Raw genomic sequence first — 27,834 nt, 5'->3', positions numbered from 1 at the left:
CACCTGGAGCCCATGCTCCCCAACAAGAGAAGCCACGACAATGAGAAACCTGCGCACGCCAACAAAGAGTAGCCCCCACTAACCGCAACCAGAGAAAGCCTGCACACAGCAACAAAGACCCAACACAGCCAAAAATAAAAACAAATAAATAAATTATAAAAAAATAAAAGTATCTCCTATTAAAAAAAACCTACAAATGCAAGACATTGTAGGAAAAATACTTAAATCACATCATTATCCATAGTTTTTTTCTCCTTTCTTCCCCATTTATTTATCTAGTTCTTACTTCCTCTCACATATATTTTTATGAACTTCCTCAAAACCTTTCTGGAAAGAAAGAGATCTGTTATCAATAAAAAGAACTATTAGTATCCTCCAGCCCAGGTGGGACTGCACACCATAAAGTATTTTTTTAAATAAGAGACAATAGCAGATCTGTCGCAGGGTCCAAGGGGATAGCCACTTCTCCAGTGAGAAACATGGACATAATTGTTTTCATTTCCCAGGAGCATAGTGTGGACGGGCGGAGGAAGAAAGCTGGGTGTGGATGCTTGTGCAAAGTGGGTGGGGAGAGAGGAGAGAAAGAACTTTCTAGGGGCAGAAACTCTATGGAGAAAGTCAGAGCCTCATTGTGATTGAGGCAGAGAGAGGGTGACAGATGAGTTCCAAGAACGAGGAGAGGGGGGCACCTCCACCATGAGGAGGCCTGGGGACAACTCGGAAGGAAAACAATGTCGGTGCTCAAACTCTCAATAAATGATACCAGGAGAGGCTGAAAAAAAGTCATTGAATTGTGTAATTAGAGCTGTTTAAAATCACCTAAGAACCTATGTATGCACTTGTTATTGGGTGCCCAATTTTCCCTCTAATGTCCAGCTCAGAGTTCTCTCCAAAGCCACAGCCACTGGACAAGGGCAGACCCTGGCATCTTGGGGTCTTGCAGTGTGAGAACTTGACTCCCACCTACCCACTTCAGGGTTCTTCCACGCTCATAACTACACCACTTTGGATGTCAGAGCCAAGAAGCCTTTTCCCCTGGTTCAGGCAGGGAAGAGGGACCCTTTCAGGAATCCCCGAGGACAAACCAACCCAAATTGAGAAGAGCAGACATCCGAATGGTGACAACTCCATGTGTCAGGTAGAGATTTACATACATGGTTACAAAACTTCATCTCAACCTTACAAAGGAAGTCAACTTACCCAGCTTTACAATGAGAAATCTGAGGTCCAGAGACAGTAACATATCTCAGGTCACACAACTAGTAAGGGACAAAGCCAGGATTCAAACTCAGGTCTGCCTGACTTGGAATCCCACGTGCTTTGCACTACTTTAAGTAAACCATATAGTACGGCTCTATCTTGTAATCAGCAACTTAAGGTGTGCCTTTACAAAGATCAGGGAAGAGGGCAGGGAGGGACGGCGGGGAGGAAGTTGCTCTGCAAGAAGACTTAAGACTCAGTACACACCCTCCACCCCTGAGCAGCCCACTCAGGCCACTGAGGCAGAATGCTGCTTGGGTACCATGTGGAGGTGGCTTTAGGATGAGTTCTAGAGATACATGTTGATGGCTGAGCTCATTGAGTTAATTAATGAATTAATGAAAGACAAACAATAGGCAGAAGTTGGAAATACTGGATGATACTAGAGTACATCCAAGTACAAACCTCAGTGTTAGACTTGGGGCAAGTTATTTAAATTCTGTGAGCCTGTTTCCTCCTCTGCAAAAAGGGGATAATGGCATTCACCTCAGAGGATTTTAGTGATGGTTAAATGACTAATGCATACAAAGCGCTTAGCCCCAAAGTGCAGTGCCCAGCACATAGAGTGAATGCCCAACCATTTGTGCAATTCCAATCAGTATCATTACTACCACTATTACTATTATTACCACGAGGGATTGTAGCCTATTTGCATAAGGAACTCATGGAAACACTAGTGTGATTCCTTCCATTCCTATACCAGGCCCTCAGACTATCCTCTTGTGATTCATTTTTCTCCTTCAGGGTAACCTGAGGAATTTATTTTACCAGGAAGAAAATGTTGAAGGGAGATTTGCCTGAACCTCAAAATTCTGGTCATAAACCTGGACCTGTGGTCTCCCTCCCAGGCCCCAGACACACATACCCTGAGCTGCAGGGGGACACTTGGAGGGAGGGAATCCCCCCCCCCCCGCGACCACCCACCGCATGGAGCCCTGTGGTTTGGCTGGTGTCCAGGGGGTGGAGCCAGAGAGTTGCTGGCCGCCTCCCTGATGAGGATTATCAGCTCGTCCAGGTGGGCGGGAGGCCCCGCTGACACCTGCACAGCTTTCTGTGTGTTTTATTGGTTTTTAAAATTCTGTGCTCATAGAAGTGAACCAGAGTTCCCATGATTTCTGTCATCACAGAACAAGCCACAAAAATGAAATTTAAGAAAAATGGGGAAGAAAGGGATTTCTCACTTGAATTTTAGATTCCTCTGCTGTGGAGTGTTTGCCTCCTGACTTTTAAAGGCAGCAGAGTTTGTCCTGGGATTCTCACCTGGAAAGAGGGACAATTCCAGGGAAACATTTATATTTTTGTTTTCCTCCTCACTGGGGACAAGGGCAGGTTGGTTTCCAGAAAACAACTTGTGGACCCCGGTTCTCCTCCACGCTCGCACCACACTCTGCAAGGCTTTGCTGGATTCCTACACCTATGCAGAAGCCACGTCAAGTCTGAGAGAACATTCCACCCCAGGAGCCGATACTTAGCTCCAGAGTCTACTGTGTAGCAACGTGTCTCTCAGTTTTTAGTTTAAGAGACACTTGTTGATCCTTTTCAGTTACAAATCTTCCCCAGAATATCTCAGGGTAGAGGAAACAGCACCGGGAAGACAACAATGAGCTTGAGCAGGATTGCTGCTGGACAAAGACCTGGGAGCCCGCAGAAACGATGGCAGAGCTGCTGGCACCCAATCAAGAACAGAGACAGACAGACAGAAGGCACGGGACAGGGGGCCAGTTGCTCGGCAGTACTTTGGCCCTGGTGCCTGAAGTGGGAGGAGAAAAAAAGAAGCACAGATATGCAGAGTGGGTTCTGAGTATCAAAGTGCTGGGTGCCTCCCCCAGCACCCTCCTCCTAAGCACCTCCCTTTTAATAGAGCCCAGCAGGGCTTTATCAGCCAGTGCCTTCTGCCCAGGAAGCCAGCTGCAGTGTGAGTACTCTCATCTCTGTTCATTTCTAACTGTTCCTTGTCGGGGGGTTGTCTTCTTAGACCTCTCTAATTTTTGCTCTTTTTCGCTTTTCTTTTTTTAATGGAGAAATATGTTCAGATGATTGGAACTGAGTAAAAGCAGCAAAGACAGAGTTCTGGTATACTAGAAAGCCATTTACCCAAACCATGGGCTTCCTCCTGGATGCTTGCAAGCAGCGTCTTGGTTCATGGTTTCTACAGCAGGTGGATCAAACTACAGCATGATTTCTTCCACCGGAGTTCGTGTGGAAGAGGGTTTCAGCAAGGAGTCCACTTGAGGTGCTAAAGGACTCAGCTCACCGACACTCTATAGGAGTTTCAGGCTGTGTTTTTGAAATAAGTAAAATTGGAGATGTATCAATCCGACTCAAAAAAAAAAAGTGGGTACTGGGAATGGCCCTTTCCAACTATGGTTTTATGTGCTGTCGTGCTGGAGGGAGGGTGCTGGAACACCCATTGGGAGAACGAGTCAGTCCCACTACAGGCACAAATTTGGCAGCTTCTTTGCAGCTACCCTTTCTGATGTGGAATTCAGACCTCAAGGCTTCTAGGGGAGTGTGTTCTGAGGAGAGAAGTGTTTTAATCAGGAGGCAGGATAGCTGACAGCATTTTCTTTGTTTCTGATTACAGCTTTAGAGAAACCTGAGCACCTCCCACCGCTTAGAATCAAAAACTACCTAAAATAAAGATTACTGTAAGTATCAGATAAATGTCAATGCTGAAAATTCTCTTATGTGTGATAAAGCATGAATCTTTATATGCTTTCTTCTATATCTCTATCCAAAACTTTGTATTATTTTTAAAAGTGATATTTGAGGCATAGAAAATTAACAACTTTCAGGGCTCTCTAATTGTACAAATTTCTAATGTATGTTGACAATAGAATGAGCTGTACTTCCTGTAATAAAACAAGGAATGTAGTTGAGCTGAAATCTTGATATTTCAGAATGATGAGTACTGCTTTGTTGCACTAGTGATCTGGGCTATGAAAAGTGCTTTCTAACTCCTGCTGTAAGCTCATCGGGTGCAGCTTCCAGAACATTCTTGGGATGTTACCTTCAGCACATATAGGCCTTGTTGTAGATATGTCAGCGATGCAGGAGAGTGAGGCTTACTTTGAGGCACGGTGAGATGTTTGTCAGAAGAGTCACTGCTTCGGGCAAGGGCATGGGGTGAAACCAGGCGTAGCAGAGCCCTTTGCTGCTGTTCAACACTCCTTCCCCAGGGTTATGTCAGGGAGGCCACGAAGACAGGCTGTGTCTACTGTGTCACTGAGCCCTAACGCCCCTTGCATCCCGGCATTCAGAAGCTGCTCCTTCACTGTGTGTTGACTTGAATAGAATCTTGGGGGCATCAATGTGTGTGGCTCCAGCCCGGAAGACAAAGAGCCACCAGAGCTTACCTATTCCATAAGGCTGACCCTGCTGAGTGAACGTGGATGGTCCCCACTCTGGACCCCAGTTTTCCCTTCTATAAAATGAAGCCTCAAATTATATGCTCTCTCAACTTTTTCTCTCTCTCTCTTGGCTAAGAAAATATCGTTGTTGAGCTCAAGGATGTCATTCTCCAAGACGTGGTGATTTTGGTGGTGGGGAAATGTAAAACGGGAATGTGACAGTCCTACCTGTCTCTTTCTCTCCTTTTTTTTTTTTTTTTTTTTTTTTTGTTTGTTTTGTTTTTGTTTTTTTTGTTTTGCAGTACGCAGGCCTCTCACTGTTGTGGCCTCTCCCATTGCGGAGCACAGGCTCCGGACGCGCAGGCTCAGCGGCCATGGCTCACGGGCCCAGCCGCTCCGCGGCATGTGGGATCTTCCCGGACCAGGGCACGAACCCGCGTCCCCTGCATCGGCAGGCGGACTCTCAACCACTGTGCCACCAGCGAAGCCCTCTTTCTCTCCTTTTTATTTCATTCATTCTTTCTTTTTTTTAAAATTGTGTATGAGTGCCCTACAGTTGGGTTTCTGCATGTTGTTCTTTATCAAACAAAAATATACATAATGCAACCCCCTGGTCAGGTATTTGCCAGATTGTTTAACCATGGATAAACATACACATACACAGTTTTTTCCTAAGAAATGTCAGTAATATTTTCCACGGTTGTGGATTTTTCTGAGTCACTCTAGTAGAGTGTAAATTTTCAGATTTCAAACCAAGCCAGTAGAAGAAAGTAAAAATTAAATAAAAGAGGAAGAAAAAAAATAAAGAAATACCACACATACGACTTTCCTGGGACCTCTGAAGGAAGAATACTATCCTTGGATGTGATGGAAGTTTTTTTTTTAATAAAAAAAAAAAAAAAGGAAACAAAAAGTTGCCACACTTGTTGAATTCAACTAAGAATTGTTTCTTATAAACAAGGCGATGTCCAATTTTTAACAATTCCTATTCAGATACAAGGGGGGAAAAATGTCATTTAGCAGTTTCTTAGACTGGGCTTTTGCTATGCATACAAAGTGTGGCTAGCATCTTATCACAGAAAATAGAACCCATACTAGGCCTTCTCCTTCTCACATTTGTAAAGATCAAGGCTGAGGGAAATTTTGGCATTGGCTTTGACCCCCAAGATGGAGCCCTAACAGTTTGCCTGAAGTGTTTCAGAGCCTGAGCCCACCCCTCCTTCTGGAACAGGCTTCAGATCTGTCAGCTTCCTGATAGTGGAGAAACGCAGCAGAACAAAATCTATGCATAGGTCTCTGTGCAGGATGATTTGCCATATTTTTCTTTTGTTCTAAGTGAAGTAAAATGAACATTCAATGTCTGCAGTCAGCTCATGGTCTCTCTTTGCTGATGGAGCTCTTGTTTATGGAGAAGTTGGCCTTCTCTGTTAAGATCTCCTCTCCCCAGGAACTCCCTGGGAGAGCTCCTGCCTCTCTCTACCTTGCATTTCGCACCACAGCCAGGGCACGAATCCTGCTGATTCATCTATTTTTGCCCTTTGTCATGTATGGAAAGAAAGGAAGGATGAATGGACGGTCTTTGATTGGCGCCACTGGTGACGCCCCTCCTGGTCCTCTTTGGAGGGACCCTTTTGGAAAAAAAGCTGGTGAGGCAGCACGTAGAGGCTTCCTCTGGCTAAGCTTGGCCCTGGCCCATGGGCCACCAGAACAGGTATGCTACCTTTGTGCAGCTTCTCTCTGTGACTCTGCTGTGTCTTTTCTGAACAGAGCCTGGGAAGTGGGTCCTCATGCTCTGCTGAGCAGTGCAGCTTGGGCTGAGCCAGATGCACAGGGGTCTTGGTCAAGAAAGTCACAAGACACTCATTTGGGGTTGGATGCTGGACCTTTGTGCTGCAGAGTTTTGACAACCTTGGAAAAGCGAGGAAAAAGTAGTCTGGGATTTTTAACTTATGCTCCTCCTATTTTATAGAGTTTTTTCCTTTTATTTTCTGGTCCTGTCTTTTTAGTTGAAATTTAATGACCTACTTAGATTTGAGAAGCTTGAGCATCAGTTTAAGTTCCTGCTTTATCACCTTGCATTGCCTTTCCAATTAGGATGTGTGGATTCTTAAAGTTCCCTAAAGAAATGCAAACAGTCTAGCATGATAAAATTCTAGGGTGAACCACAACCTTTAAGTTACTGGTTTCTCTTAACCAATTCTCATGCCTAAGTTCTGGAGCAAGTAGTCAGGGTTCCCAGGGCTCCAGAGTATTCAGGATTTCAGAATAAGTGGTTCCTGGGGGGTTCGTCCACAGCAGCAACTGTCTGCTCAACTCATGAGAAGACCCCTCTCTCTAGGACATGGCAACCACACAACCTACCCCAATATGTGGATACTGGAAAGACAAAGCGCAGCAAGCCTTCTATACGTTGGGCTGTGGATTCAGATAAATGATTCAATCTTTATCCAACTTCGGGTGGCTAGGCAGGGAACTCTGGCCAGTCAGGTTCTCAGTCATGTCTAGCCAGTTAGAATATCAGGTTTCATATTTGTTATCTCTAAAATCTCTGAGGTGATGATGTATTTAAAACCCTCTAAAATAAATAAATAAATGCTGGAAATTTTGAGAACATGAATTTGTTCACCCTGGAATAACCCATATACCTGTTTCTGTACTTGATGGAAAATGTCCACTTTAATGTTTTCATTCGGTGCTGCCTCTGTAGGGCCAGATCTACTCAGTCACAGCAACTCAAGGCAATTTCTTGTCATTGCCTGGACTGGAGCCTGATGCCTCTCATAAGATGCGTGGCTTTGAGAATGGGGTCACTGTAGCTGAGGAAAGGGCCTTCCAAGCAATATTTTCAGTTATGATGTTTAAAGAGGGAGATAAATAAAAATAAATGATAGTCATCACTTAGATTATGAAATAAAATCCAATTTTTCACAATTGCTTAATAATTCAAACAGTTTTCCTTGTTTAACTTTGGGGCCAGCTGAGTTCCATATAGACTTAGTTTTGGTTCCTGACCTCCAGCAGTTTTCAGTTTAAGAATTTCTTAATGCAAATGTTCATTGGGAAGTCTCACAAATGCTGGTTTCTATCACTATTTTGCCAAGACAAAATGACCCTGGTCTAGAATGCATTGCATGAACAGCTTCTGCTTTCTGGAATGGTTGGCCATTGTTCAAAAGCAGAATGGTTAGTTGGGCAATGAAATAATACAATTGAAGTGAAATTGTGACTCAATAAAAAATGTTACATTGATTTCTGTACTGGGATTAATAGAAGCCAAAACTAAAATCTGGATTGGAAAAAATAAAAATTTAGAAAGCCATAACTTTTATTATCTGTTAATAGCCATTTGTTGGCTATGGTAAATGGAACAACGATAGGACCAAAAATAGCCACGAGAACCCCTTATTCACAGCCTGGCCACAGAGAGAAGACGAGCTGGTTTAACTGCACGAGTTTGGGGTATTTCCTTGGTCATGTCTTACGTGCCTGTGGCTTCCACATTCCACACTTGTGCCTTCTGGGGTCTGATGGTTTTGGCGTTCCCCTGCTTCACACTGGCCTGGCTGTGCTCCTTGCTTCCTTGCAAACTCAAGGTAGTTTTGCCATTGTCTTTCTCCCTTTGCCTGTTTCTGGGACGACATCATTGGTATTCTTTTATATCTACCATCGGCACCATAAAACCATTTTTGTCTACAGGGTACCATATTTCTGTTGATGCTGGTGCTTAGTCCTATTAACAATTATCATGAGAAGTGAAGAGTCTCACAGTGAGCACCAGTCACGGTTATACTGTTAGTATTTCCCCGAGGCATGCTTACTGTAAGTATGCCCTGTACATTCTTATAGCATACAATTCTTTTTTTTTTTTTTTTTTTGCGGTACGCGGGCCTCTCACTGTTGTGGCCTTTCCCGTTGTGGAGCACAGGCTCCGGACGCACAGGCTCAGCGGCCATAGCTCACGGGCCCAGCCGCTCTGTGGCATGTGGGATCTTCCCGGACCGGGGCATGAACCCGTGTGCCCTGCATCGGCAGGTGGACTCTCAACCACTGCACCACCAGGGAAGCCCCACAGCATACAATTCTTAAATTGTAATTCTTTGGTTTTCAACAGCTTGGTCTGCCTCCACCTTTCCCATTTTCTACACCTTTGTGGAATATTATTTTTCCAGTCTTTAAACATTTAAATAACAAATTCCAAAAATAAAGAATATCTGAGGCAGTTGCCTGATGTGACGACATAGTCAAGCAATCTTTGACTTGGAGAGTGAGTAAGAGGCGGTTTTCTTAGGCTGTGTTAACACACACACACTGTTTTGTAAACATTTCTTCTCTTTCAAACTTTTAAAAACAAAACTCTTTTTTGTAAAATAAAAATTTAATTTAAAATGGCTGCTTGTCTTGGAAAGTAGCTGATTGGTCTGTAACCTGACATCTGGCTCCTTTCATTGGCAGCAAGAAGCTTAAGTACTTATCTTAGCTATTTCTATATCATTATCTGACCCCTTACATTGAAATTAACTATTTTTCAGTCTTTCCCACTAGACTGAGCTCTTTGAGTGTAGGATATAGGTGCTCAATAAATATTTGTTGAGCTAGAAACTGAACCTTATGAAATTAAAGACCACAACCTTTTTTCGTGGTGGCATTGAAAACAGTGATGACAAAAGTAGTATGGGGTTTGGGTCTTGGTAATAATCTCCGTGACAACATTTCAAGAGGAAAATGGTGTTTTCTTAGTTCCATGGGATGTCATGGTCCAGAGAAAGTGCCTTTAAACTCATCCTCTGTGGCTACTGTGACCAGGTCCCACACTGGCCAGTCCGAAGTGTTCTGCACAGGATGCTTATGAGCTCTGTTCTTTCCTTAAGGAGCCAGAGGAAGAGCTATCCATGGAGGACAGCCCCACTGTGGTTAAACTGGACCAGGGTGGAAATCAGGGTCCACCAGTTCGCAAGAGAAGATGCCTCCCCAAGGCACTTGGCTACATAACTGGTGATATGAAAGAATTAGCCAACTGGCTTAAAGGTATTTACGCTTCCACCCCTTGGAGCAGTGGCTTTGGGGGAAATGGTTTGCTGGTTCTTCTAGTCATATCTTTAGTTATACTCCCTTACCTTCTATCTATCTCTTTCCTCTCCCTTTTTTTAACTTTTTATCTTATAACCAGCAAACTTCTTCAAATTTTTTTTAATGGAGATAGTGGTCAGGGCCGCAGTCCAGTTGATATCAGAGGAAGGCACCTGGTTCCTCCTTATAATTTCGGTACTTAAAAAGTGAAATTTTACTATTGGTAATTCATTCCTTTGGTGTATGAATCTGAACCTCTAAGCATAGTAAATAAGTTCATTCGATGCTTTCTGGAACTGAGATTCTAGTAGGGGCAGTTGGATTGAGAGGAAAGAAACTGGTTGCTTTCAGAGATCTGAAGGTCACTAAGGGGAAAGGGTTCAGAGAAAAAGCTTCAAGGAATATCAAAAATTAGCTTCACCTTCATGAGAGGGGATTTTGCTCAGGGTGGGCCCTGGACTTGGGAAGGAGCCCCATTTGCCTCGCTGTTTCCTTAGCTCTGCCCATCTCATCTCTTCCAGACAAACCCCAGGCGCTCCAGTTCATCGACTGGGTCCTTCGGGGCATATCCCAAGTGGTGTTTGTCAGCAACCCCATCAGCGGAATCCTGATTCTGGTGGGACTCCTGGTCCAGAACCCCTGGTGGGCGCTCAGTGGCTGTGTGGCAACTGTGGTCTCCACCCTGACAGCCCTGTTACTCGGTCAGGACAGGTAGGCGCGTCCCTCCAAGCCTCCGCTTCTTGCTTCTTAGAACACAGGAGCCAACCAGTTACTCTGGGCAACAGTGATAAAGCCCCACCCTCCCCAGGAGAAACAACCTTTATTGCACAGAATGCTTTATATGTGCCTTTAGTCAGAGGTCAGGAAATCATTTATATCCTCTTATTCGTGGTACCTGAATAAGCGGCCAGTCTGAATGATGCCAGATGCTCCTGGCACTACACAGTAACCAGAACAAAGCTATAAGTAATTCCCAGGGTAGGGTCCAAAGGGATCTGCTTTAATGATTGATCAATTATTTATCATCAGCATTTTGTTTATTTACAAAAAATGAATATGGGTTCAGGAAAAGTTTTAGTGGCTTAAAAATCCCACTAATCCCATTATATCTTATTTCCATGCTTAGCTTAGTAAATTCATTCTTCATGGACAGTGCAAAGATTAGCTCAGCTTCCAGAGAGACAAACTGACATAAATTCCAAGTAAGCAAGTTCTGACTTACGTAATGTTAGTGTGTCTTCTGAACTATGTGTTAGGCTAAACATAGCGTGTACTTTATAAACCATCCGCCACTGAAGAATTGATGAGCTGACTCCTACCATGGGAGGAGACGGCTCCTGCCTGACCAGTTCCTTCAGGGAGGCTGCTGGTCTTCTAGGTGGCCAGGATCCATGCATCATCCCCAGTGGATTGTCATTATCAGCTAAGCTCCTGTAACACTTACTGTAAACTGCCTAAGGGGCTTCTTGGGGAGAGAGTCCGAAAATGCTCCACTTTCCCGTCAGGTCCAAGGAGCCTGACTTGTTCTCTATGGAGGGTGATTTTGTACCTTAGGTCAAATTCTGTTCTAACGCACATCAAGAAACAGTCTGTCCAGTTTGGAGGTGTGGTCCAGGATTGTATCATATCAAATCTTCTTCATTGTTTTGCCCCAGTAGAAGTTGACCTATTGTCCTTATCAAGTATGGTTTAAGACAGGGGTCCCCAACACCCCCTGTTAGGAACTGGACCACACAGCAGGAGGTGGGTGGCGGGCTAGCAAGCAAAGCTTCGTCTGCCACTCCCCATCGCCTGAACCATTCCCCCCCACAACCCAGTCCGTGGAAAAAGTGCCTTCCATGAAACCAGTCCCTGGTGCCAAAAACGTTGGGGATCAATGGTTTAAAAGACCAGCCATATTTACATGGGTTAGTTCTCAGATCTCTTTTACTCTCCTCGGTCCTAAAGGGCACATGAAAAAGGTAATTCTGCTTTAAGTGAATACACATCTTCCTGTTGATGAAACTGTGGCATTCCACAACATGTAGGCATTGCAGTTAATTTTTTGTTGATCAAACTCAAGCCTTCAATCCGAAAGTCAGTTGCTGAGAGGACAAGCCTTGCATAGCTCCCCACTGCCCTCAGGTATGGCCTCAATTATCATTTCCTGGGTTAAACCAATACAAGTTGCATCACCTGCCACATATCCTGAAGGATTATTTAAGGGAGACAAAGGGCTTTTGAGCATGGAGTCTCACCTCTAATACTCTTGCCCAGATGAATATCACCCTGCGGTTGAACTGGTGCCTCCTGCTCCAGTGACAAACAGGCGGGGAGAAGCTTTCACACCATCCTGTACTGCCCTGTAGCGTGGCTCATTGCTACATCACCTCCCCCTCAGGCCCTGTGTTCAACCTCACCCACCCACTTCACCATCTGCAAACCCATGACTCCTACAGACTTCATCCTTGAATGCTGGGTACCTTCAGGGTGCCAATTCTCAGAGCCCCGGGGCTTATTCTATAGAAATCATTCCATTTCCCACTTGGAGCTTCTTGTCCCCAAATATGAAATGGGAACCATTTTGGCCAGGAGTAGAAACTTACCCAGGACAACATTTAGAAGTGAGGTTAAATGCTGGGAAGCAAAAAGGACCCAAGAAATAATTAGGTGCTAAATATGCACATAATTAAATGGAGTAATTTGCCAAGTAAAAGTAATTGTTTTTCTTTGCAATAACTTGGAAATGTATATCTGGAGACAACAAAATGGAAGCACAGGAAGATGAAAATATATGCTAAGTTGGAAGATCTGTGTTTATAAGATCAAAGACACCATGGAAGTAAATTTACATTTTAAGAATCTTACATCTCTCACCAAGAAAATCAGACTTAGGAAACAGTTTCACATCAAAGCTCTATTCAAGTCAGAGGTCCTAATGACTTAAAAGAAATAATAACTTTTGGAACAAAAGGGTAAAAGGAAGCAGAATATGTTGGATTGCTGATTTCCCTTTCCTCCCCTAGATGCTGGAATTCTATCTTTAGCTATGACACCTCTATAGGGGTTGCTCTATGTACACATTTGCATTTTATCCATGTATATTTTAATTTTTCATGCTTTTATTAGTATTTGGCTTCTACAGACTTTGCAATAAAATCCTAAATATAATCTCATTTTCAAATGTAAATATTATCTGGAAGTTACAAGTGTCATTTATGTGCACGTCCAGCCAACATCCTCCTGGAAGCTGTCCAAGCTGTGCTTTTTGCCCACAGGTCCGCCATTGCAGCAGGGCTCCAGGGCTACAATGCCACCCTGGTGGGAATCCTCATGGCTGTCTTTTCAGACAAGGGAAACTATTTCTGGTGGCTATTATTCCCTGTATCTGCTATGTCCATGACTTGGTAAGTTGTACCTGGTTTTCGAAATGCCTTTTTGAAAAATGTATAGGGGGAGAAGGCAATGGGGGAAGTTATTATTTAGGGAGTATAGAGTTTCTGTTTTGGAAAATGAAAAATGTTTTGTGAATGGATGGCGGTAATAGTTGTATAACAATGTGAATGTACTTAATGCCGCTAAACTGAATGCTTTAAAATGGTTTAAATGGTAAATTTTATGTTATGTATATAACACAATCTTTAGAAAAATATATTTTTAAATTTAGATTCAGGATATGTCTATTGGAAACATTCAAACACACCGATGCGTGTGGCCTCCACACACACCTCACAGCCACCCCCCCCAACAAGATTCTGATGTAATTGGTCTGGGGTATTTCCAGGGCATTGGGAGTTTGAAGGCTCCCAGGAGGTTCTAAAGTACAACCAAAGTTGAGAACCACTCCCCACATCAGTGGTCCTCAAACATGCACACTATCGGCCTCACCTGCAAGGCCTGTTAAAACATGGACTGCTGCTCCCTCCCCCAGGCTTCCTGATTCAGTCCATCTGGGGCAGGGCCTCAGAATCTGCATCTCTAACAACTTCCCAGATGATGCTGTTGTGGCTGATCCAGGGACTTCACTGAGAACCCCTGTGCCTGTCCCCTTCAAAATAATTCTTTACTGAATTCGATTCCTTTTTTAACCCTAAATCCTTCAAACTAGTTTCTATGTTGACACTGTCTTAAATCCTTTTTTTCTTTTTCAAAAACAAACATTTCCTTCTTACCATGGTATATTCAGAGTATAAAATATTAGTATCCACACAAATGATACGTGTAGCCCACTATGGACAGCGTGCCCACCCTGGCTGCAGCACAGATGTGTGGAGGAGAACCTGCCGGCACGGCCAACCTGCTCAGGAGGGACTTCCCACCTATTCTGAAGATAAGGCTCAAGGGCAAGAGGCATCACCTGCACATGGTCACTCACCCTCTCCCCCAATTCGGGAAACCTGGGATTCTGACCTTAAAGTGATGGCTCCTTGATTGGATCAACAAGTGAGGGAACAAAATGGGCCCAGAGACCATATAATCCAATCTCCCAGTTTACAGATGAGGGAACTGAAAGTACCTCCCTGCCCTCAGCCACACAGTTCAACTGCTCAAGGACTTAAAACTCTGCCCTCCTGAGTTTAAGATCTCTTTCCTCCAGTCCACACCACCTGCATCCTTCCTGGGACCATTGTTTTTCTTTTTCAAGACTAAATATACTAAGACTCGTGGAGATGGTATACAAGTTCAAGATCAAGTTTGCCTCTGGTGGGGAGGGAGGTGCATATGATCAAGTAGGTTACAGAAGGGGCTTTAACTGTTTAGACAATATTCTTTTCAGATGTCTTAAATACTTCAAAAATATTTTTAAAACCTAGATTTATAACTCACTGTGAGCAAACCCAGAGCATAATTTTCCGCAAGCCAAATAAGCTGAGAGTTTATTTTTGACTGTATGTAAGAATTATTCTATGACAGGATTTATTCCAGGTGTGTTTGGGTTTGGGTTTGTTTTTATTTTTGTTTTTTTTTTCTGTGAAAAGTTTGGCAACACTCTTTAGGGACAAATTTGCCAATGAAACAAAGCCCCTCCATAGTATAGAGATTCAGTTTGTCAGCCTGGCTTCCATTCCAGGGCATTGGGAGTTTGGAAGGTTTCACATGCATATTCTTCCAGTCTGTTCTGTTGTTGTTTTTAGTCCAGTTTTCTCAAGTGCGTTGAACTCCGTGTTCTGCAAATGGGACCTCCCTGTCTTCACTCTGCCCTTCAACATGGCGTTGTCAATGTACCTTTCTGCCACGGGACACTACAATCCATTTTTCCCAAGCAAATTGTTCACACCTGTAACCTCAGTTCCCAATGTCACCTGGTCTGACCTCAGTGCCCTGCAGGTAAGATACACTATCTTCTTACACCCCCACCCTCCAACCCCTCGCCCCAACCCCACCCCCACCACTGGCTCTGGAAGATACCCCGTGTCCTCCTGGTTAATTATTCATGGGCATCAGAAGTTTATAGAGACTCAGCACTGGGGGGACCTTGCCACCTTCCTCTTTTTTTTTAAGAATTTTTTTTAAAATACGTATTTGGCCGCGCCAGGTCTTAGTTGCCGCACGCGGGATCTTCGTTGCCGCATGAGGCGTCTAGTTCCCTTACCAGGGATCAAACCCAGGCCGCCTGCATTGGGAGAGCAGAGTCTTAACCACTGGACCACCAGGAAGTCCTTTAATGCCTTCCTCTTGCCGTCTAAATGCTTATTTGTTCTACTCCAAAGCTTTGGGCTCTAAGGGGTTTTTTAAATGACTATTTGGTCAAAGCTAATTTTTCTTCCTCTTTTCCTAAAATCTGCAGTGCTAACTCCAGAATATATCTCCACTGAAATTTAGACACTCTATTTCAAACTTGGCCCTTATTTGTGGGGTATGATGGAGGCCAGCCCTTGAGGCAGGGGCCTCCAGCCTGGTGTTAAGTCGTCCCTGACCTACCTCCTCCAATCAAAAGAACTGGCTGCTTACTGTTAGATCCTGTTGCAGAAGCTCTCTATTCTGCTTTTTCTTATGGTGGATCTCATGGAATACGTACAGTAATTCAGATTTCTCAGGCTTTGGAGGCATAAGAATCACTGTTTTTAAATACTAGTACAAGCTCCATCTCGACTCCCTAAATCATAATCATCGGGGTGGAGCCTAGGAGCCTGTATTAACAAGCTTCCCAAATAATAGTGACGTGGGCCAGAGTTTGAGAACCACTATCCTAGGATGTATGCTGTGTATTTCATCACAGTTGTGCATAGAGAGAGCACTATTTTTAAAAGCCTGGTTAACCCAAATCAAATTCCAGCTCTTTGTATTAGTGTTTATTTAATAAATCTGTTTAAGGTTTCTTGATTATTTAAAAAAAGAAAAAGAAAACACTTGAAATCAGAAGAAAACCAACCTTACCTTTTTTAGGGTGCAAGAGACTGATTTTTCCGCTATCAGGTTATAAAATACCTTTTGCTGTCCTCTTTGCTGAGCAGTCAAAACATGTGAGGAGTTCAAGTAGCCTTTTCTTTAGCTTCTTGCCCAGAAAATGAATGGGAGCATTTGGAAATAACTCAGAAGGAAAATTAAAAATTTATCAGAACTGCCCATGAAAAAATAGCATTAGTTTAACTACCTAAAACTGCCCTATCTAATACAGTAGCTATTTTAATTTAAATGTAAAGTTAATTAACATTAAATAAAAGTTAAAATTTAGTTCTTTAGCCTCACTAGCCACATTTCAGGTGCTCAATAACTGCACGTATTGGACAGCACAGATACAGAATATGCCATCACCACAGAAAGTGCTAGTGGACAGTGCTGACATGGGGAAGGGGTGTCTTGTCCTTCTCCTCACTCTGAACTACCTCTCCAACATCAGCATACTTATTTCCCATCTCATCAAATCCCCATTTCCCTGGGGAGGGATACCTGAGGGATAGTTCTGCTGTCCAGTTCTGTGATAAAAGACCACACAGTCTGCCTGTGTCAAGTTCCCTGGTCTAGAAGAAACAGGAAATGATCCTGTGTAGATGTGAAGATCCAGCATGGGCTGGAAGAAGTTAGGCCCATCTTAGGTTAGAATCAAACTCACAGTATGATCCTGTGCCCTGGGCAAGGACCAGACTAGCATCAGAAACCAGCATTGGATCCAGCCTAATTCATGGAAGAAGCGGACACTTCCTTGTGCCAAAGCTGGCCTCCCTGCATCAGAGTCACTGCCTCCCAAAGGTCCTTGCCAAAAGGTGGAAGGAGTGAGGTGGGAGGTAGGGAGAGCCCCTTTCAGTGATAGCCTTGGTCGAAACAGAACCAACACAATTAATTATGCCTATCCTAGCCCTACCAGAAGTGTTGTTATAAGGAATTATCATTTGTTAGCTTGAATCAAACCCTGTACCTTGTTCCTAGGAACTGCCACTCCGTGAACACATTACCTGAGTTCAGAACTCAGCCAGAAAGCTAGAATTGTGATATTTACATGGATTTTTGTGTTCTGAGGACTGGCAGTTGTTGATAACTGGAATAAGCTAAGGATATCTTGGTTTAAATTAATACAAGCTCTCTAAAAATGAAAAATAAAAAGAATTTTTAATTTAAAAAAATTTTAATAAAAACTAATAAAAAACATAAAAAGTAAATAAATAAATATAAATTTTAAAAAACAAAAAATAAAGTAAAATTAATTAACTAACACATGTTCTCATTAACAACAGAAGTGTAAATATGGTCCTGACTCATGAACCTGCCAATAATTGCTTCGGAGTTGTGGATAAGATAACCCGACTTTGGGTCTCTGGCCTTAGCACTAATAACTAAATTACATGGGAGTAATAATACTTCTATTGACCATAGAGATGCATTGATTTATTGGCCTCAGAAGTGATGGAGAGTTGAAAGCAATAGAAATGTGAGCTGTGGTCCCTGCCATCCTCACTGGGAGGCATGGCCGATCCTCACAGGATCAGTGAGGAGCAGTGACACAGCACTGGGAGCTTATCAGTGACCAAAGCCAGGTGACAGTGCAAGCAGTAGAGCCAGTGAGTGAAGGGTCTGGGAAAGGCATGCTCAGCACGCAGCAGGGAAGGGCTGGTGTATCTCTGGGGATAAAGCAGAAGAATGACTGAGATTTTTCCATAGAGAGAGAGAATTTTAAAAATTAGTAGCACTGATCTTGAAAGATAAGATACGCTAAATCTAAAATGACATCGCATTTGTTTGTGGGTGCCCTATGAGTTTCTGTACAGTAGTTTTAATGACCGCATTTTCTAAATTGTTTCTGCAGTTACTGAAGTCCCTGCCTGTGGGTGTTGGTCAGATATATGGCTGTGATAATCCGTGGACAGGGGGCATCTTCCTAGGCGCCATCTTCCTCTCCTCCCCACTCATGTGCCTACATGCTGCGATCGGGTCGTTGCTGGGGATGGCAGCAGGTGAGTGTAAGACTCGTTACCAGATACTGAGCGCCTCCTCTGCTCCATCCATTGTCTCAGGCATCTTCTATACCCCAGACCTTTCTTGAAGGTCTGCTTCCAAGGGACCAGTGGGAGTTCTCGGATGACTTCCCCACCCCAAGACTCCTTCCAGAGCATCCTGCATTTAGTCCGAAGTTCTGACTCCTCCCGTCTTGCCTAATAGGACTCAGTCTTTCAGCTCCATTTGAGAACATCTACGTTGGACTCTGGGGTTTCAACAGCTCTCTAACCTGCATTGCAATTGGAGGAATGTTCATGGCGCTCACCTGGCAAACCCACCTCCTGGCTCTTGCCTGCGGTGAGTATCCTGTGCATCTGGGGCATGGTTGCTTATGATTATGGGATCAACATCAAGGACAAACAGTCAGAAAGGACTGTGTGAGAAACTAGAGCAGGAGTTCTAGTTTGAGCCCCCTGCTACCTGCTGAGGATGGGACCAGGGCAACTGGCCTCCCCTCTCTGGGAGGGCTTGGGTCTGCTCTGTCTACCTCATTACTCATTTTGAAGATGAGAGAACCATTTTACAATATGTGTATGTTGAGGGATAGAAACTTGACTTGTCCTATGTTCTTCATACTAATTGTTTGACCCAAGAAACTAAAAGGAAACAAGCTAAGCATAGAGTCGGTTCTCCTGGTGAATCAGGTGGTATTAAAGGGCCCTTAGAGAATCACCTTAATCCAGCTGTTCTCAAAAATGGAGCAAACATCAGAATCAACTGGAAGCCTTGTTAAAACCCAGATTGCTGGGTCTCACCCCCAGTCCCTGACTCATTGTTAGAGGTAGGGGGAGGAGTTTGCATTTTTAACAAGGTGCCAGGTGGTGCTGATGCTGTAGCTCTGGGGACCACATTTTGAGAACTGCTGTATTAATCCTTTCTAACCTCTGTTTTCTAGCCAGACTCAGCCTATGGGAGCTAGAAAGGGTTCTGGAGATCTCCACTCCATCCTTCTCATTTTACTGTTGGGGTTCTACATAAGGGCAGAGAGAGAAAGTGACACACGGAAAGGCATCCATTAGGGGTAAATATAAGTCCAGAATCCACATTTGCTAACAACTTCCAGAGTTACGTCCACTACACTACTCTCCTTCCCTTTAGTACCATTCAGGCACTTAGGTGAAAACAGACCTCAAGTGCTTTGGATATGAAAAGCTACCATGGATTTCTCTGGCCATTGGAAGGGGAGCTTATTCACTTATAGCTTCTGGCATCCCTAATTCAACACAAATAAAAGTGTGTAAGATAATGTGCTAGAATGAAGGAAATGACACTTCCTTGGGGACAAAGGGGTGGAGGGATATTGGAACATGCAGAAACTTTTGTAATCTCATGGAAACATTTGTCTAGAGTCATTTTATCACCAGATTAATCAATCCAGCCATTATTAAAGTGGTGGGCTACATGTCAGGCAGGATTTAGAGTGAGTTCCTGCATTGGGCAGGACATGGGATGGAACCAAAGATTTCTAAGGCCTAATCCAATTTTGATTGTCTGATGCTCTAGGAAGATTAACAAAACTCAGGTTGCTGTGGTGTTGCCATTCACATGTCATTTTGTCAATTTCTTTATAGTTACATAACTATTTCATCTAATAGTCCTGTCAAAATTTTTGCTCATTTTTCCATACTTGTTTAAAGCTTAGGGCAAAGGAGAAGGGTAGAAACAGATTATGTGGCCTCCTGAGCTCACCTGGGTTAGACTTTTTATTCTGAGGTTGGTTTGAGGTTTCAAACCTTTATTTTTTCTGTATTGGCAGTAGCAGCAAATATGTATTAAACACTCATGGTACAACCCAGACAGTACTAGGAAGAGCTAGAGGTTCAGAAGCTTTAGATCCCAGATGGTTTTCTGTACAGAAAACAGAAGCCAGGTGAGTAAGAGAGAGAAGCCCACAGAGACCACAAGATGCAGAGCTAGGAAACACCTACAGTGCAGAGTGAGTCCCTGGGGGAACATTATAGTTCAGAATCACCAAAAAGCACCTCCTAGAAAGGGTGGCTTTTCTGTAAGTCCTAAAAAGTAAGAGGAGGAATTCCAGTTGGTAGAAAGCATGGTCTGGGCCAGCATAGGGACAGTCTGAGCACATCCTTAAAGATAAGCAGAAACTGTCTTGGTCACGGGTGTTGTTGATAAGGTCTGTGAAGGTCTCTTCACAGACTATGGGAAAGGAAAAGCCAAAGATGTTTACAGATGTGTGTTTCCCAAAGCTGTGATATCATCATTATTTTCTTTATATGCTTCTATAGTTGTACAGGCCTATTCTACCAAACAAAACAAACAAAAATTCAATCAATACAGAAGAGTATAAAGCAGAGAATGAAAACACTCCATCCTACTCCCTAGACAGAACTTTCTTGCCTCCTTCTTATAAGGACCCTGTGATCACATTGGGTCAACCTGGCTAATCCAGGATAAACCTCCATCTCAAGACCTTTAACTTAATCACAACTGCCAAGTCTCTTTTGCCATGTAAGATAACATATTCACAAGTTCTGGGAATCAGGACATGGATGTCTTTGGGGGCCTTTATTCTGCCTATCACATCTCCCTTCCTTTGGATAGATCAGATTTTCATTATTAGTAGAGCATACTGGTTAAGTCAGTATATTGAATTAGTTAAGAGCCCAGACCCTCCCTGGTGCCCAAATCCCAGCTCTGCCTATTTTAATTTCAATAGATGCCAAATGCACCCCACAAAGGCTGTACCAATTTCCCCTGCCACTGACAGTATATGAGAGTGCCTGTTTCATCCACACTGGGCACTGTCTTTTTCATCTTTGGACATAAAGTTTTGAGACAGACCTCTAGTCCCTCTTAAAAAGCAAATCTCACTGTAAAATCGCACAGCAAGTTTATGCTTGCCCATATCACCCCGATACTGCCAAACAAAAGATAAACCTTGTCAGCCAAGGTAAATAAATAGCAGGCATTTATCACAGAGGTGCTCTTTTATTAGCTCCTATGGCTTTATCGGAAAGAGGACTTCGGAGTCACCGATAAAGCCTGGTAAAGCTGCCTTCCCTGTGTCCCTAAGCCAGAAACTGCATGGCCAGGGAACTCCTCAATTTTGTTATTTTATCAGTGCAAACTGTAAACACATTTTGTATCTCTTCTTACAGGTTGGGTTATCATAGTAGGACTCACACATGGTGGTCTGTGGGGAGGGACGTTGTCTATGAAGAACTAGGATCCAGTCCTCCCTTCCACACTCAAGGGCCTTTTCTCTCCCTCAGCTACTCAGAACGCTGTCAGGGTCATCACCTCCAAACCATGGTGTACAGAACTTCACCTCTAATATAAGGCTTTCCCAGCCCAACCCAGCTAGTCTTAAGTAATGGGCAGCAACTTTTAGACAATCTGATACTCTTCCTATAGAAAGAAAAGCAACAGGGAATTGAAAGAGCATTACAATATGAGACTCGAGCACCAAAAGTACGTTAATAGGTATTAAGCTATTGCACTTCTAGGAGAGAAATAAGGTCTCACGTGCTCAAGGGAGTGTCATAGAAAAGCTGGTACTCAGGAGAGAAGGGACAGAGTGTCCCCTCTACTTAGCCAATGGCCAGTGAATATTTCTTGAATGAGTGAATGAATGAATGAACTAAATGGGGGGAAAAGAGAAAATCTTCTAACCCTTCTCCTCAGAGCAGTACTTCCAACCCATGGTGACAGAGATGAGTTATAGCTGCTGTTTGTGAAAAATACATGATTTCATTTGAGATTCACTAGCTCCCTGTAAAAAACCTCTTCAAGTTGCCTTTTTACAGACGATGAAACTAGATTCCTAGTTCAGTGATTTGTTGCACAGCAAACAAAATTGCAGAACTGGGATTTGAAGCCCAGATCATTTCCAAAGATGAGCCTTTCCCATTAGCATGAGACAATTCAGATGTGAAAGAATTAGGTATACTGTTGAACAAAAACTATCAGGATAAAAATATAAAATATTGATAAAAGGATGGAAGTCTATAGTAAAGTAAAGGAGGATCATAAGGTCCCTCCCACCACCGCTGCCCAGCTCCCCAGAGTAGCAGATGTGATTTCTCGATGGACTTGAGGATCAGATGGTGAACGTGTCTAACACTGAGTGCTGCTGGCCCAAGTGACCATGTGGCCATCATAAGAAGGTTATTCTTCAGGCCGCCTCTGTGAAACCTAAAGGCTTCCGCGAGCCCCCTTGGGGCCAGGAATTGAGTTAGCTAGTTGAGATCTTTGATTTTGTTGTTCTACATTGAAAGTCATACATATAACTCAAATTACCTACTCTAATTTGTGCTCAAAGTAAATAAAAACAGGATGTTAATTAATTCATTGACCTGTATGCCAACCTTAATGGTATTTGAGAAGATGTTATTATGGGGAGGAATCCCAGGTCTGTGTTCAGTTTCTGCCAATTTCTGAGTTACTACATATATATATATATATATATATATATACACTATGATTTTTGGAACTGTGAATTCTAACCATTGATCTGAGAATCCCAGATGCCATGAGATTGTATGCTGTCTCAAGGAACATAAGTTTAATTTTAATTATTATGCTTGGATAAAATAATGGGGAAGTTTATTTACCATGGAAGACCTTTTCCTTAAGTGTTATCAATAATAGCAACAAAATAGTACCACAGAAAAGCTACCTTTATTGAGTACTTACTGTGTGCTAAGCCCAAGCATTATCTTCTTCACACTCACACCAACCCGTGAGAGAGAGATTCCTATTACCTCCTTGTACAGGTGAGGAAATGGGACTTCGAGAGGCGGCACCAAGCTCCTACGGGGTGGAGTCTGGATTTGAACCCAGAGCCGCTGACTCTAAGCTCATACTTGTAACCAGGATGCTGGGCTTGCTGGTGAAACGCACAAGTTTACATTCCAGGGATTTATACCTAAAGGCAGTCTTTCCTGTAATGAAAAGTGCACCTACCAAGCATTCTTCTTTCCTTTTTTTGTTTTTTTTGTAGCCCTGTTCACTGCCTACGTTGGAGCCAGCATGTCCAACCTGATGGCTGTGGTGAGTTTGCTTTAATCTCATTTTCTCATCAGTGTGATCGATCAGTTTTCAACGATATGGAAGCCCTCCTGAAGTCCACTTTCGCGGCATCCCGGGTCAGGATCCATGACAGATAGCCACTACTTTCCATCTGCCAGACCCACCTGTCCTCACTTACCCTCCAGCATCACAGTAAACCTTAGTCCAAACTACAATCACCAGGCTTGCTAAAAATATCAGATTGTTTGATTTAAAGGAGTGAAATTTAGGGTGTATAATATATTATCAAGTTCATACTTTAACTCTGAGTGTCAAGAAGTTGACTTTAGAATATCTTTCACTTAAACAGAAAACTGGGACTATGTATTAGTTGATAAATCAGAAAAGGGAGGAAAAGGATAGTTGGTTAAAGACCCAGATTTTTTTTTAATTAAGCCAACAGTTTTTCATACCCCTTATCTTTTTGTAATCCCCAGTCAGTCATCAGTAAGACTTTTTTAGACCCATGTCCTGGCTGAATTTTTTTTTTTTTTTTGGCTGCATTGGGTCTTCATTGCTGTGTGCGGGCTTTCTCTAGTTGCAGCGTGCAGGCTTCTCATTGTGATGGCTTCTCTTGTTGCGGAGCACGGGGTCTAGGTGCACAGGCTTCAGTAGTTGTGGCTCGTGGGCTCTAGAGCACAGGCTCCATAGTTATGGTGCACCGGCTTAGTTGCTCCACAGCATGTGGGATCTTCCCGGACCAGGACTCAAACCTATGTCCCCTGCACTGGCAGATGGACTTAACCATCTGCACCACCAGAGAAGTCCCTGGCTGAATTATTTAGTAGCCAAAATGGTTGCCCATTAAGAGCCTCCTGCTACTCTCTCCTTCCTTTGACTTTGTCCTTCCCCTCCCCTGAGGAGCCCAGTATCCCCAGAGTATTCTGGGGTCCCCCACCTCTCAGTGCTCTTCCTCACTGACCACTGCAGATGACGCAGGGCCGGTTCATGATAACTCTATCCATGTAGATGTGGTCATGGCTGCCACTGGGTTAGGACAGCATCTAGCCCTCTCAACAGCAGCTTCGAGAGCTTACCTGGGAGGGTCCTTCTGGAGACACAGTATCTTTATGGTGGAATGTCAAAGCCCTGTTACAGGCATGATGGGATGCCTTAGAGCTTGTGGGGCCCTTCACATCCCAACAAAGGTTCACAGACCTTGGCCTGTGGGCCAGAATTGGACAGGCTGCGAAACAGAGTCAGCTAGGGAGATTTTGAAAAATGCAGATCCTCAGGCCCTGTCCCTTGGCATTTCTGGTAGAGTAGATCTTGTATGATGCCTAGGCATCTGTGTTTTTTTAAACTCTTCCAGATGTGATGTGAAGTCAGGTTTGTGTACCATCATACCATGGGGGTCCATGTATAAGGCCAAACCTAACCAAGTACATGGTATGTGCTCAGAATTGTGTGAGTTGCCATGGATGCACAGAAGGAAGAGCTACCATCAAGGAGCTTACAGTCTTTTTGAGAGATGGAACAAAAAGAAGTAAAGCAAGTAGAGTCCAAGACCTAGTCTGGGTAGAGGTCAAGGGGAGAGAGGGCTGAACTAATCAAAAGTGGCTTTTTGGACCTGATGAGTGGTCAGGAGCCATTGGTGGCTGGCGAAGTGTCATCTCTGGGAGCAAGGTGTCATGTTTGCACATCCAGTGTAGGAAGTCTGACTGCATGAGAGGGAGGGAAAGACATACATCAACACTAAGGAATGCATGCTGACGTTTCAGCTGCAGAATGCCCTGAGATCTTAGGCTCAGTCTCCACAGGGACAAGCAGAGTCCAGAGCAGTGCCCCCAGCAAGTCATCCCCTGAGCTGAATGACAGTGGAGTGAAGCATGGTTCCTTTGAGATCCTCCGACAGGATCTCAAAGGAATGTGTGACTTGTCTCTTTTGCTCCAGGTCGGATTGCCGTCTTGTACCTGGCCCTTCTGTTTGGCGACACTACTGTTCCTCCTGCTGACCACGAAGAACCCCAACATCTATAAGATGCCCCTCAGTAAAGTCACTTATCCTGAAGAAAACCGCATCTTCTACCTACAAGCCAAGAAAAGGATGGTTGAAAGCCCTTTGTGAATGCAACCCCCATCCACAGCCATGGTCACAAGTCATTTCTGACTAACTACCCCAGTTGACTTCGAGGGTCTCAAAACTGTTGTTTTTACTACTAACAAATTTCATACTAAGTCATTGGTGATCTGTTCTTTTTCTCATTTTGTATTTTTCTTTCAGACTCCAAAACATGCCCAAACAAGTGACAAGACACATCAAGGTGATGTGCTCTGGCTATGGAATTTTAAACCCCAGTGGGGCATTGGCACTGAGACTGTACTGTATTTACAAAGTCAGAGTGGTCCACCAGAAAGAGGAAGTAAGACCAAAGCTAATTATTGATATTCTTGGTGCTTGGTTGCACATGATGTTAACAGTATTAAAAAATTAACCTCTATAAACCAGCTAAGCCTTAAGTGAATGGAATTCAGAGTCACAAAATCAAAGTCAACCCAGAATTCTCAGATAAGCCATTTGGCTTATTTAAAATCAATGCAAGTTACACATTACAGCAGTGGTCAACATCACAGGGCCCGTCACTGAGCTCTTTCCCCAGCTCCTCAGCAGAACCGCCTCCATGCTGTCCCATGTGTGTGACATTCTCTTACAGGAGACAGTCAGTTTGTTTCAGGCTGGCAGAGCTGCAGGAGGGAGAATGGGATCCCATCCTTCAAAATTATTCTGTATTGTCACTTTTCTTGGATATTGCAAAGGATTTTTTAGGTAGTTTATTATCTTTTTTTTAGGAGGATAGATTTGTTTTCAATGAGGTAAAATAAGAGAAGTTCCTGGCTTTACCAGTTCCTAGGTATTAAAAAGTTACATTTTTCTAAAATACTCAGCATAGCTATTTTTACTTTAATCTACCTAAACTGATTTTGTAAATGCCACAAAAGCAGAGAATCGAATACCAAATCATCAACATCCAAGGGCCCTTTAAAGTCACATTTTCAATTCATTTAAGGATGTTATATATTATAAAGACTGAAGGTTAATGCCAGATTGCTTCTGGGTGTTTAGAAGTTGTTTAATTCTTACTTTTAAAAAAAATCACTATTTTCTGCACGCTTACAATATTCTCACTCAGAAACCAATGGTATTTGAACCATCAAAAAGAAATACAGGTAGGGGGCTTCCCTGGTGGCACAGTGGTTAAGAATCCACCTGCCAATGCAGGGGACACGGGTTCAAGCATTGGCCTGGGAAGATCCCACATGCCGTGGAGCGACTAAGCCTGTGCACCATAACTACTGAGCCCATGTGCCACAACTACTAAAGCCTGCACACCTAGAGCCCACGCGCCACAACAAGAGAAGCCACCGCAATAAGCCCACGCACTAAAACGAAGAGTAGCCCCCGCTGACCGCAACTAGAGAAAGCCCACGTGCAGCATTAAAGACCCAACGCAGCCAAAAATAAATAAAAATAAAATAAATTTATTTTTTAAAAAAAGAGAAATACAGGTGAAGGAGTCTCCTGTTTTGCTTTGTTTGTGTAAGTTATCAATCCTATAAAGATTCTATAACCAAACATGCTGAAGACGGCGGTGGGAAGCTCCGAAATTTTGGAGAATTGGAAAATGACACTGGAATCCTAAAGGTGTTTTTCTATTTGGGTTTGAAGTACTCAGTGCAAACTATACAGTTTGCTGAATGAACAAACAGAAGAAGGGAAGTAAACTTACAAATATTTTAGGGAAAAGTTCACTTCTTCATTTTCTCAGGGAAACACTGTTCCAATTTAAAATCCTTGTGACCAAAGCCTTTTGAAACCATGACTTTGCAGCTGTCATAGAGTCATGTATATCTGTGGAAAAACTAAATTTTCAGTGCTGGAACTGAAATCTCCCTTGTTAGGGAATTTGTAAAATAAGAGTTGGGGGGGGTACAAAAATGCAAGCAGACCAAAGATCACCAGGACTGGAGACCCTGGGGCAAGTTTGAGGGAACCAGAGCCTCTCAGTGTCTCCAAGTCCGTGTTCACAGGGAAGCCCTAGCGGGCTGACCATATGCCCTTTTCCCACGTGCTCACACAGACTTGTAAATAGGAACATTTTAAAACCTTGTACATTGTCTAATTTAAATAGTATTCATTTTCTCAAGCTATTTTTGTTGCTATTATCCTAATAATTTTAGTGAATATTTTATTGATTTTCCTAAGGAGTGCTTATATTCTTTTCTATTGCCTGTATGACAAATTTCTATGTAAGAATATGAATAAATTATACGTACAACTCAGTTTTGTGTAAATTTTGTTTAGAAGTCATATATGCCTTTTATAGCCATTGTGTACATTAACAATCACACGCATAGGTATGTATTGCTTATATTTCAATGTACTAGAATCCTTATTCCTTTCTTATACTTCATAGTCACACCAGATGCGTAGTTGAGAAAACCCTGTTCAATTTCAGATTTATGAGCCCATCCCCTTGGTTATCCCCTCAACTATCCATTGGTCTCCTCACTCAAGAATTAAAATGCATTACTGAGGACAGTTACAGATGTTCAGGGCACTCTCCTAACACTTGGAGAAGAATATCCTGAGAGCCAGCTTCCATGCATTCCCAGACAGGCCCTGGGTACCCATCAGGACTGACACTGGGCCATGACCTGCCTCAGGGGTCAGTGTTCTAGGACAAACTACTGTTCAGAATGTCATCCCCCGAGG

At 43.3% G+C, this 27,834-nt stretch overlaps 1 protein-coding gene across 4 annotated transcripts; it reads left to right on the top strand.

Annotated features, from left to right (window-relative positions):
• Positions 1 to 3,013: 3,013 nt before the first annotated feature.
• SLC14A1 (solute carrier family 14 member 1 (Kidd blood group)) lies at positions 3,014 to 27,390 on the top strand. Of its 4 annotated transcripts, none has more exons than XM_029230591.1 (10): positions 3,014 to 3,175; positions 3,845 to 3,908; positions 9,479 to 9,635; positions 10,199 to 10,388; positions 12,935 to 13,063; positions 14,792 to 14,984; positions 17,899 to 18,046; positions 18,252 to 18,386; positions 23,053 to 23,102; positions 25,015 to 26,272. In XM_029230591.1, exons 3-10 carry the CDS (start codon positions 9,500 to 9,502, stop codon positions 25,186 to 25,188), a joined length of 1,155 nt encoding a protein of 384 aa, XP_029086424.1. In that variant the 5' UTR covers positions 3,014 to 3,175; positions 3,845 to 3,908; positions 9,479 to 9,499; the 3' UTR covers positions 25,189 to 26,272. The 4 variants fall into 4 exon arrangements, with proteins under 4 accessions (XP_029086424.1, XP_029086433.1, XP_029086442.1 ...); XM_029230609.1 differs by lacking the exon at positions 3,014 to 3,175 and adding an exon at positions 3,579 to 3,594 and having other exon boundaries at positions 25,015 to 25,753; XM_029230600.1 differs by lacking the exon at positions 3,014 to 3,175 and having other exon boundaries at positions 3,184 to 3,908; positions 25,015 to 25,753.
• The last annotated feature ends 444 nt before the right edge of the window (positions 27,391 to 27,834 follow it).

The sequence above is a fragment of the Monodon monoceros genome, unplaced genomic scaffold (genome assembly GCF_005190385.1).
Source record: "Monodon monoceros isolate NGI ecotype Baffin Bay Population unplaced genomic scaffold, NGI_Narwhal_1 Super_Scaffold_1, whole genome shotgun sequence".
NCBI classification, from domain to species: domain Eukaryota; kingdom Metazoa; phylum Chordata; class Mammalia; order Artiodactyla; family Monodontidae; genus Monodon; species Monodon monoceros.
The sequence above is the reverse complement of the archived record's forward strand: the minus strand, read 5'-3'. Positions and strand labels throughout refer to the sequence as shown.

Excerpts from the sequence above, each read along its gene's own strand:
- SLC14A1 (XM_029230584.1), top strand. The coding sequence starts at position 6,001 with ATGGAGCTCTTGTTTATGGAGAAGTTGGCCTTCTCTGTTAAGATCTCC. Across the intron at positions 10,389-12,934 it reads CTGTTACTCGGTCAGGACAG|GTCCGCCATTGCAGCAGGGC; the intron begins GTAGGCGCGTCC and ends TTTTGCCCACAG. Across the intron at positions 14,985-17,898 it reads CTGACCTCAGTGCCCTGCAG|TTACTGAAGTCCCTGCCTGT; the intron begins GTAAGATACACT and ends TTGTTTCTGCAG.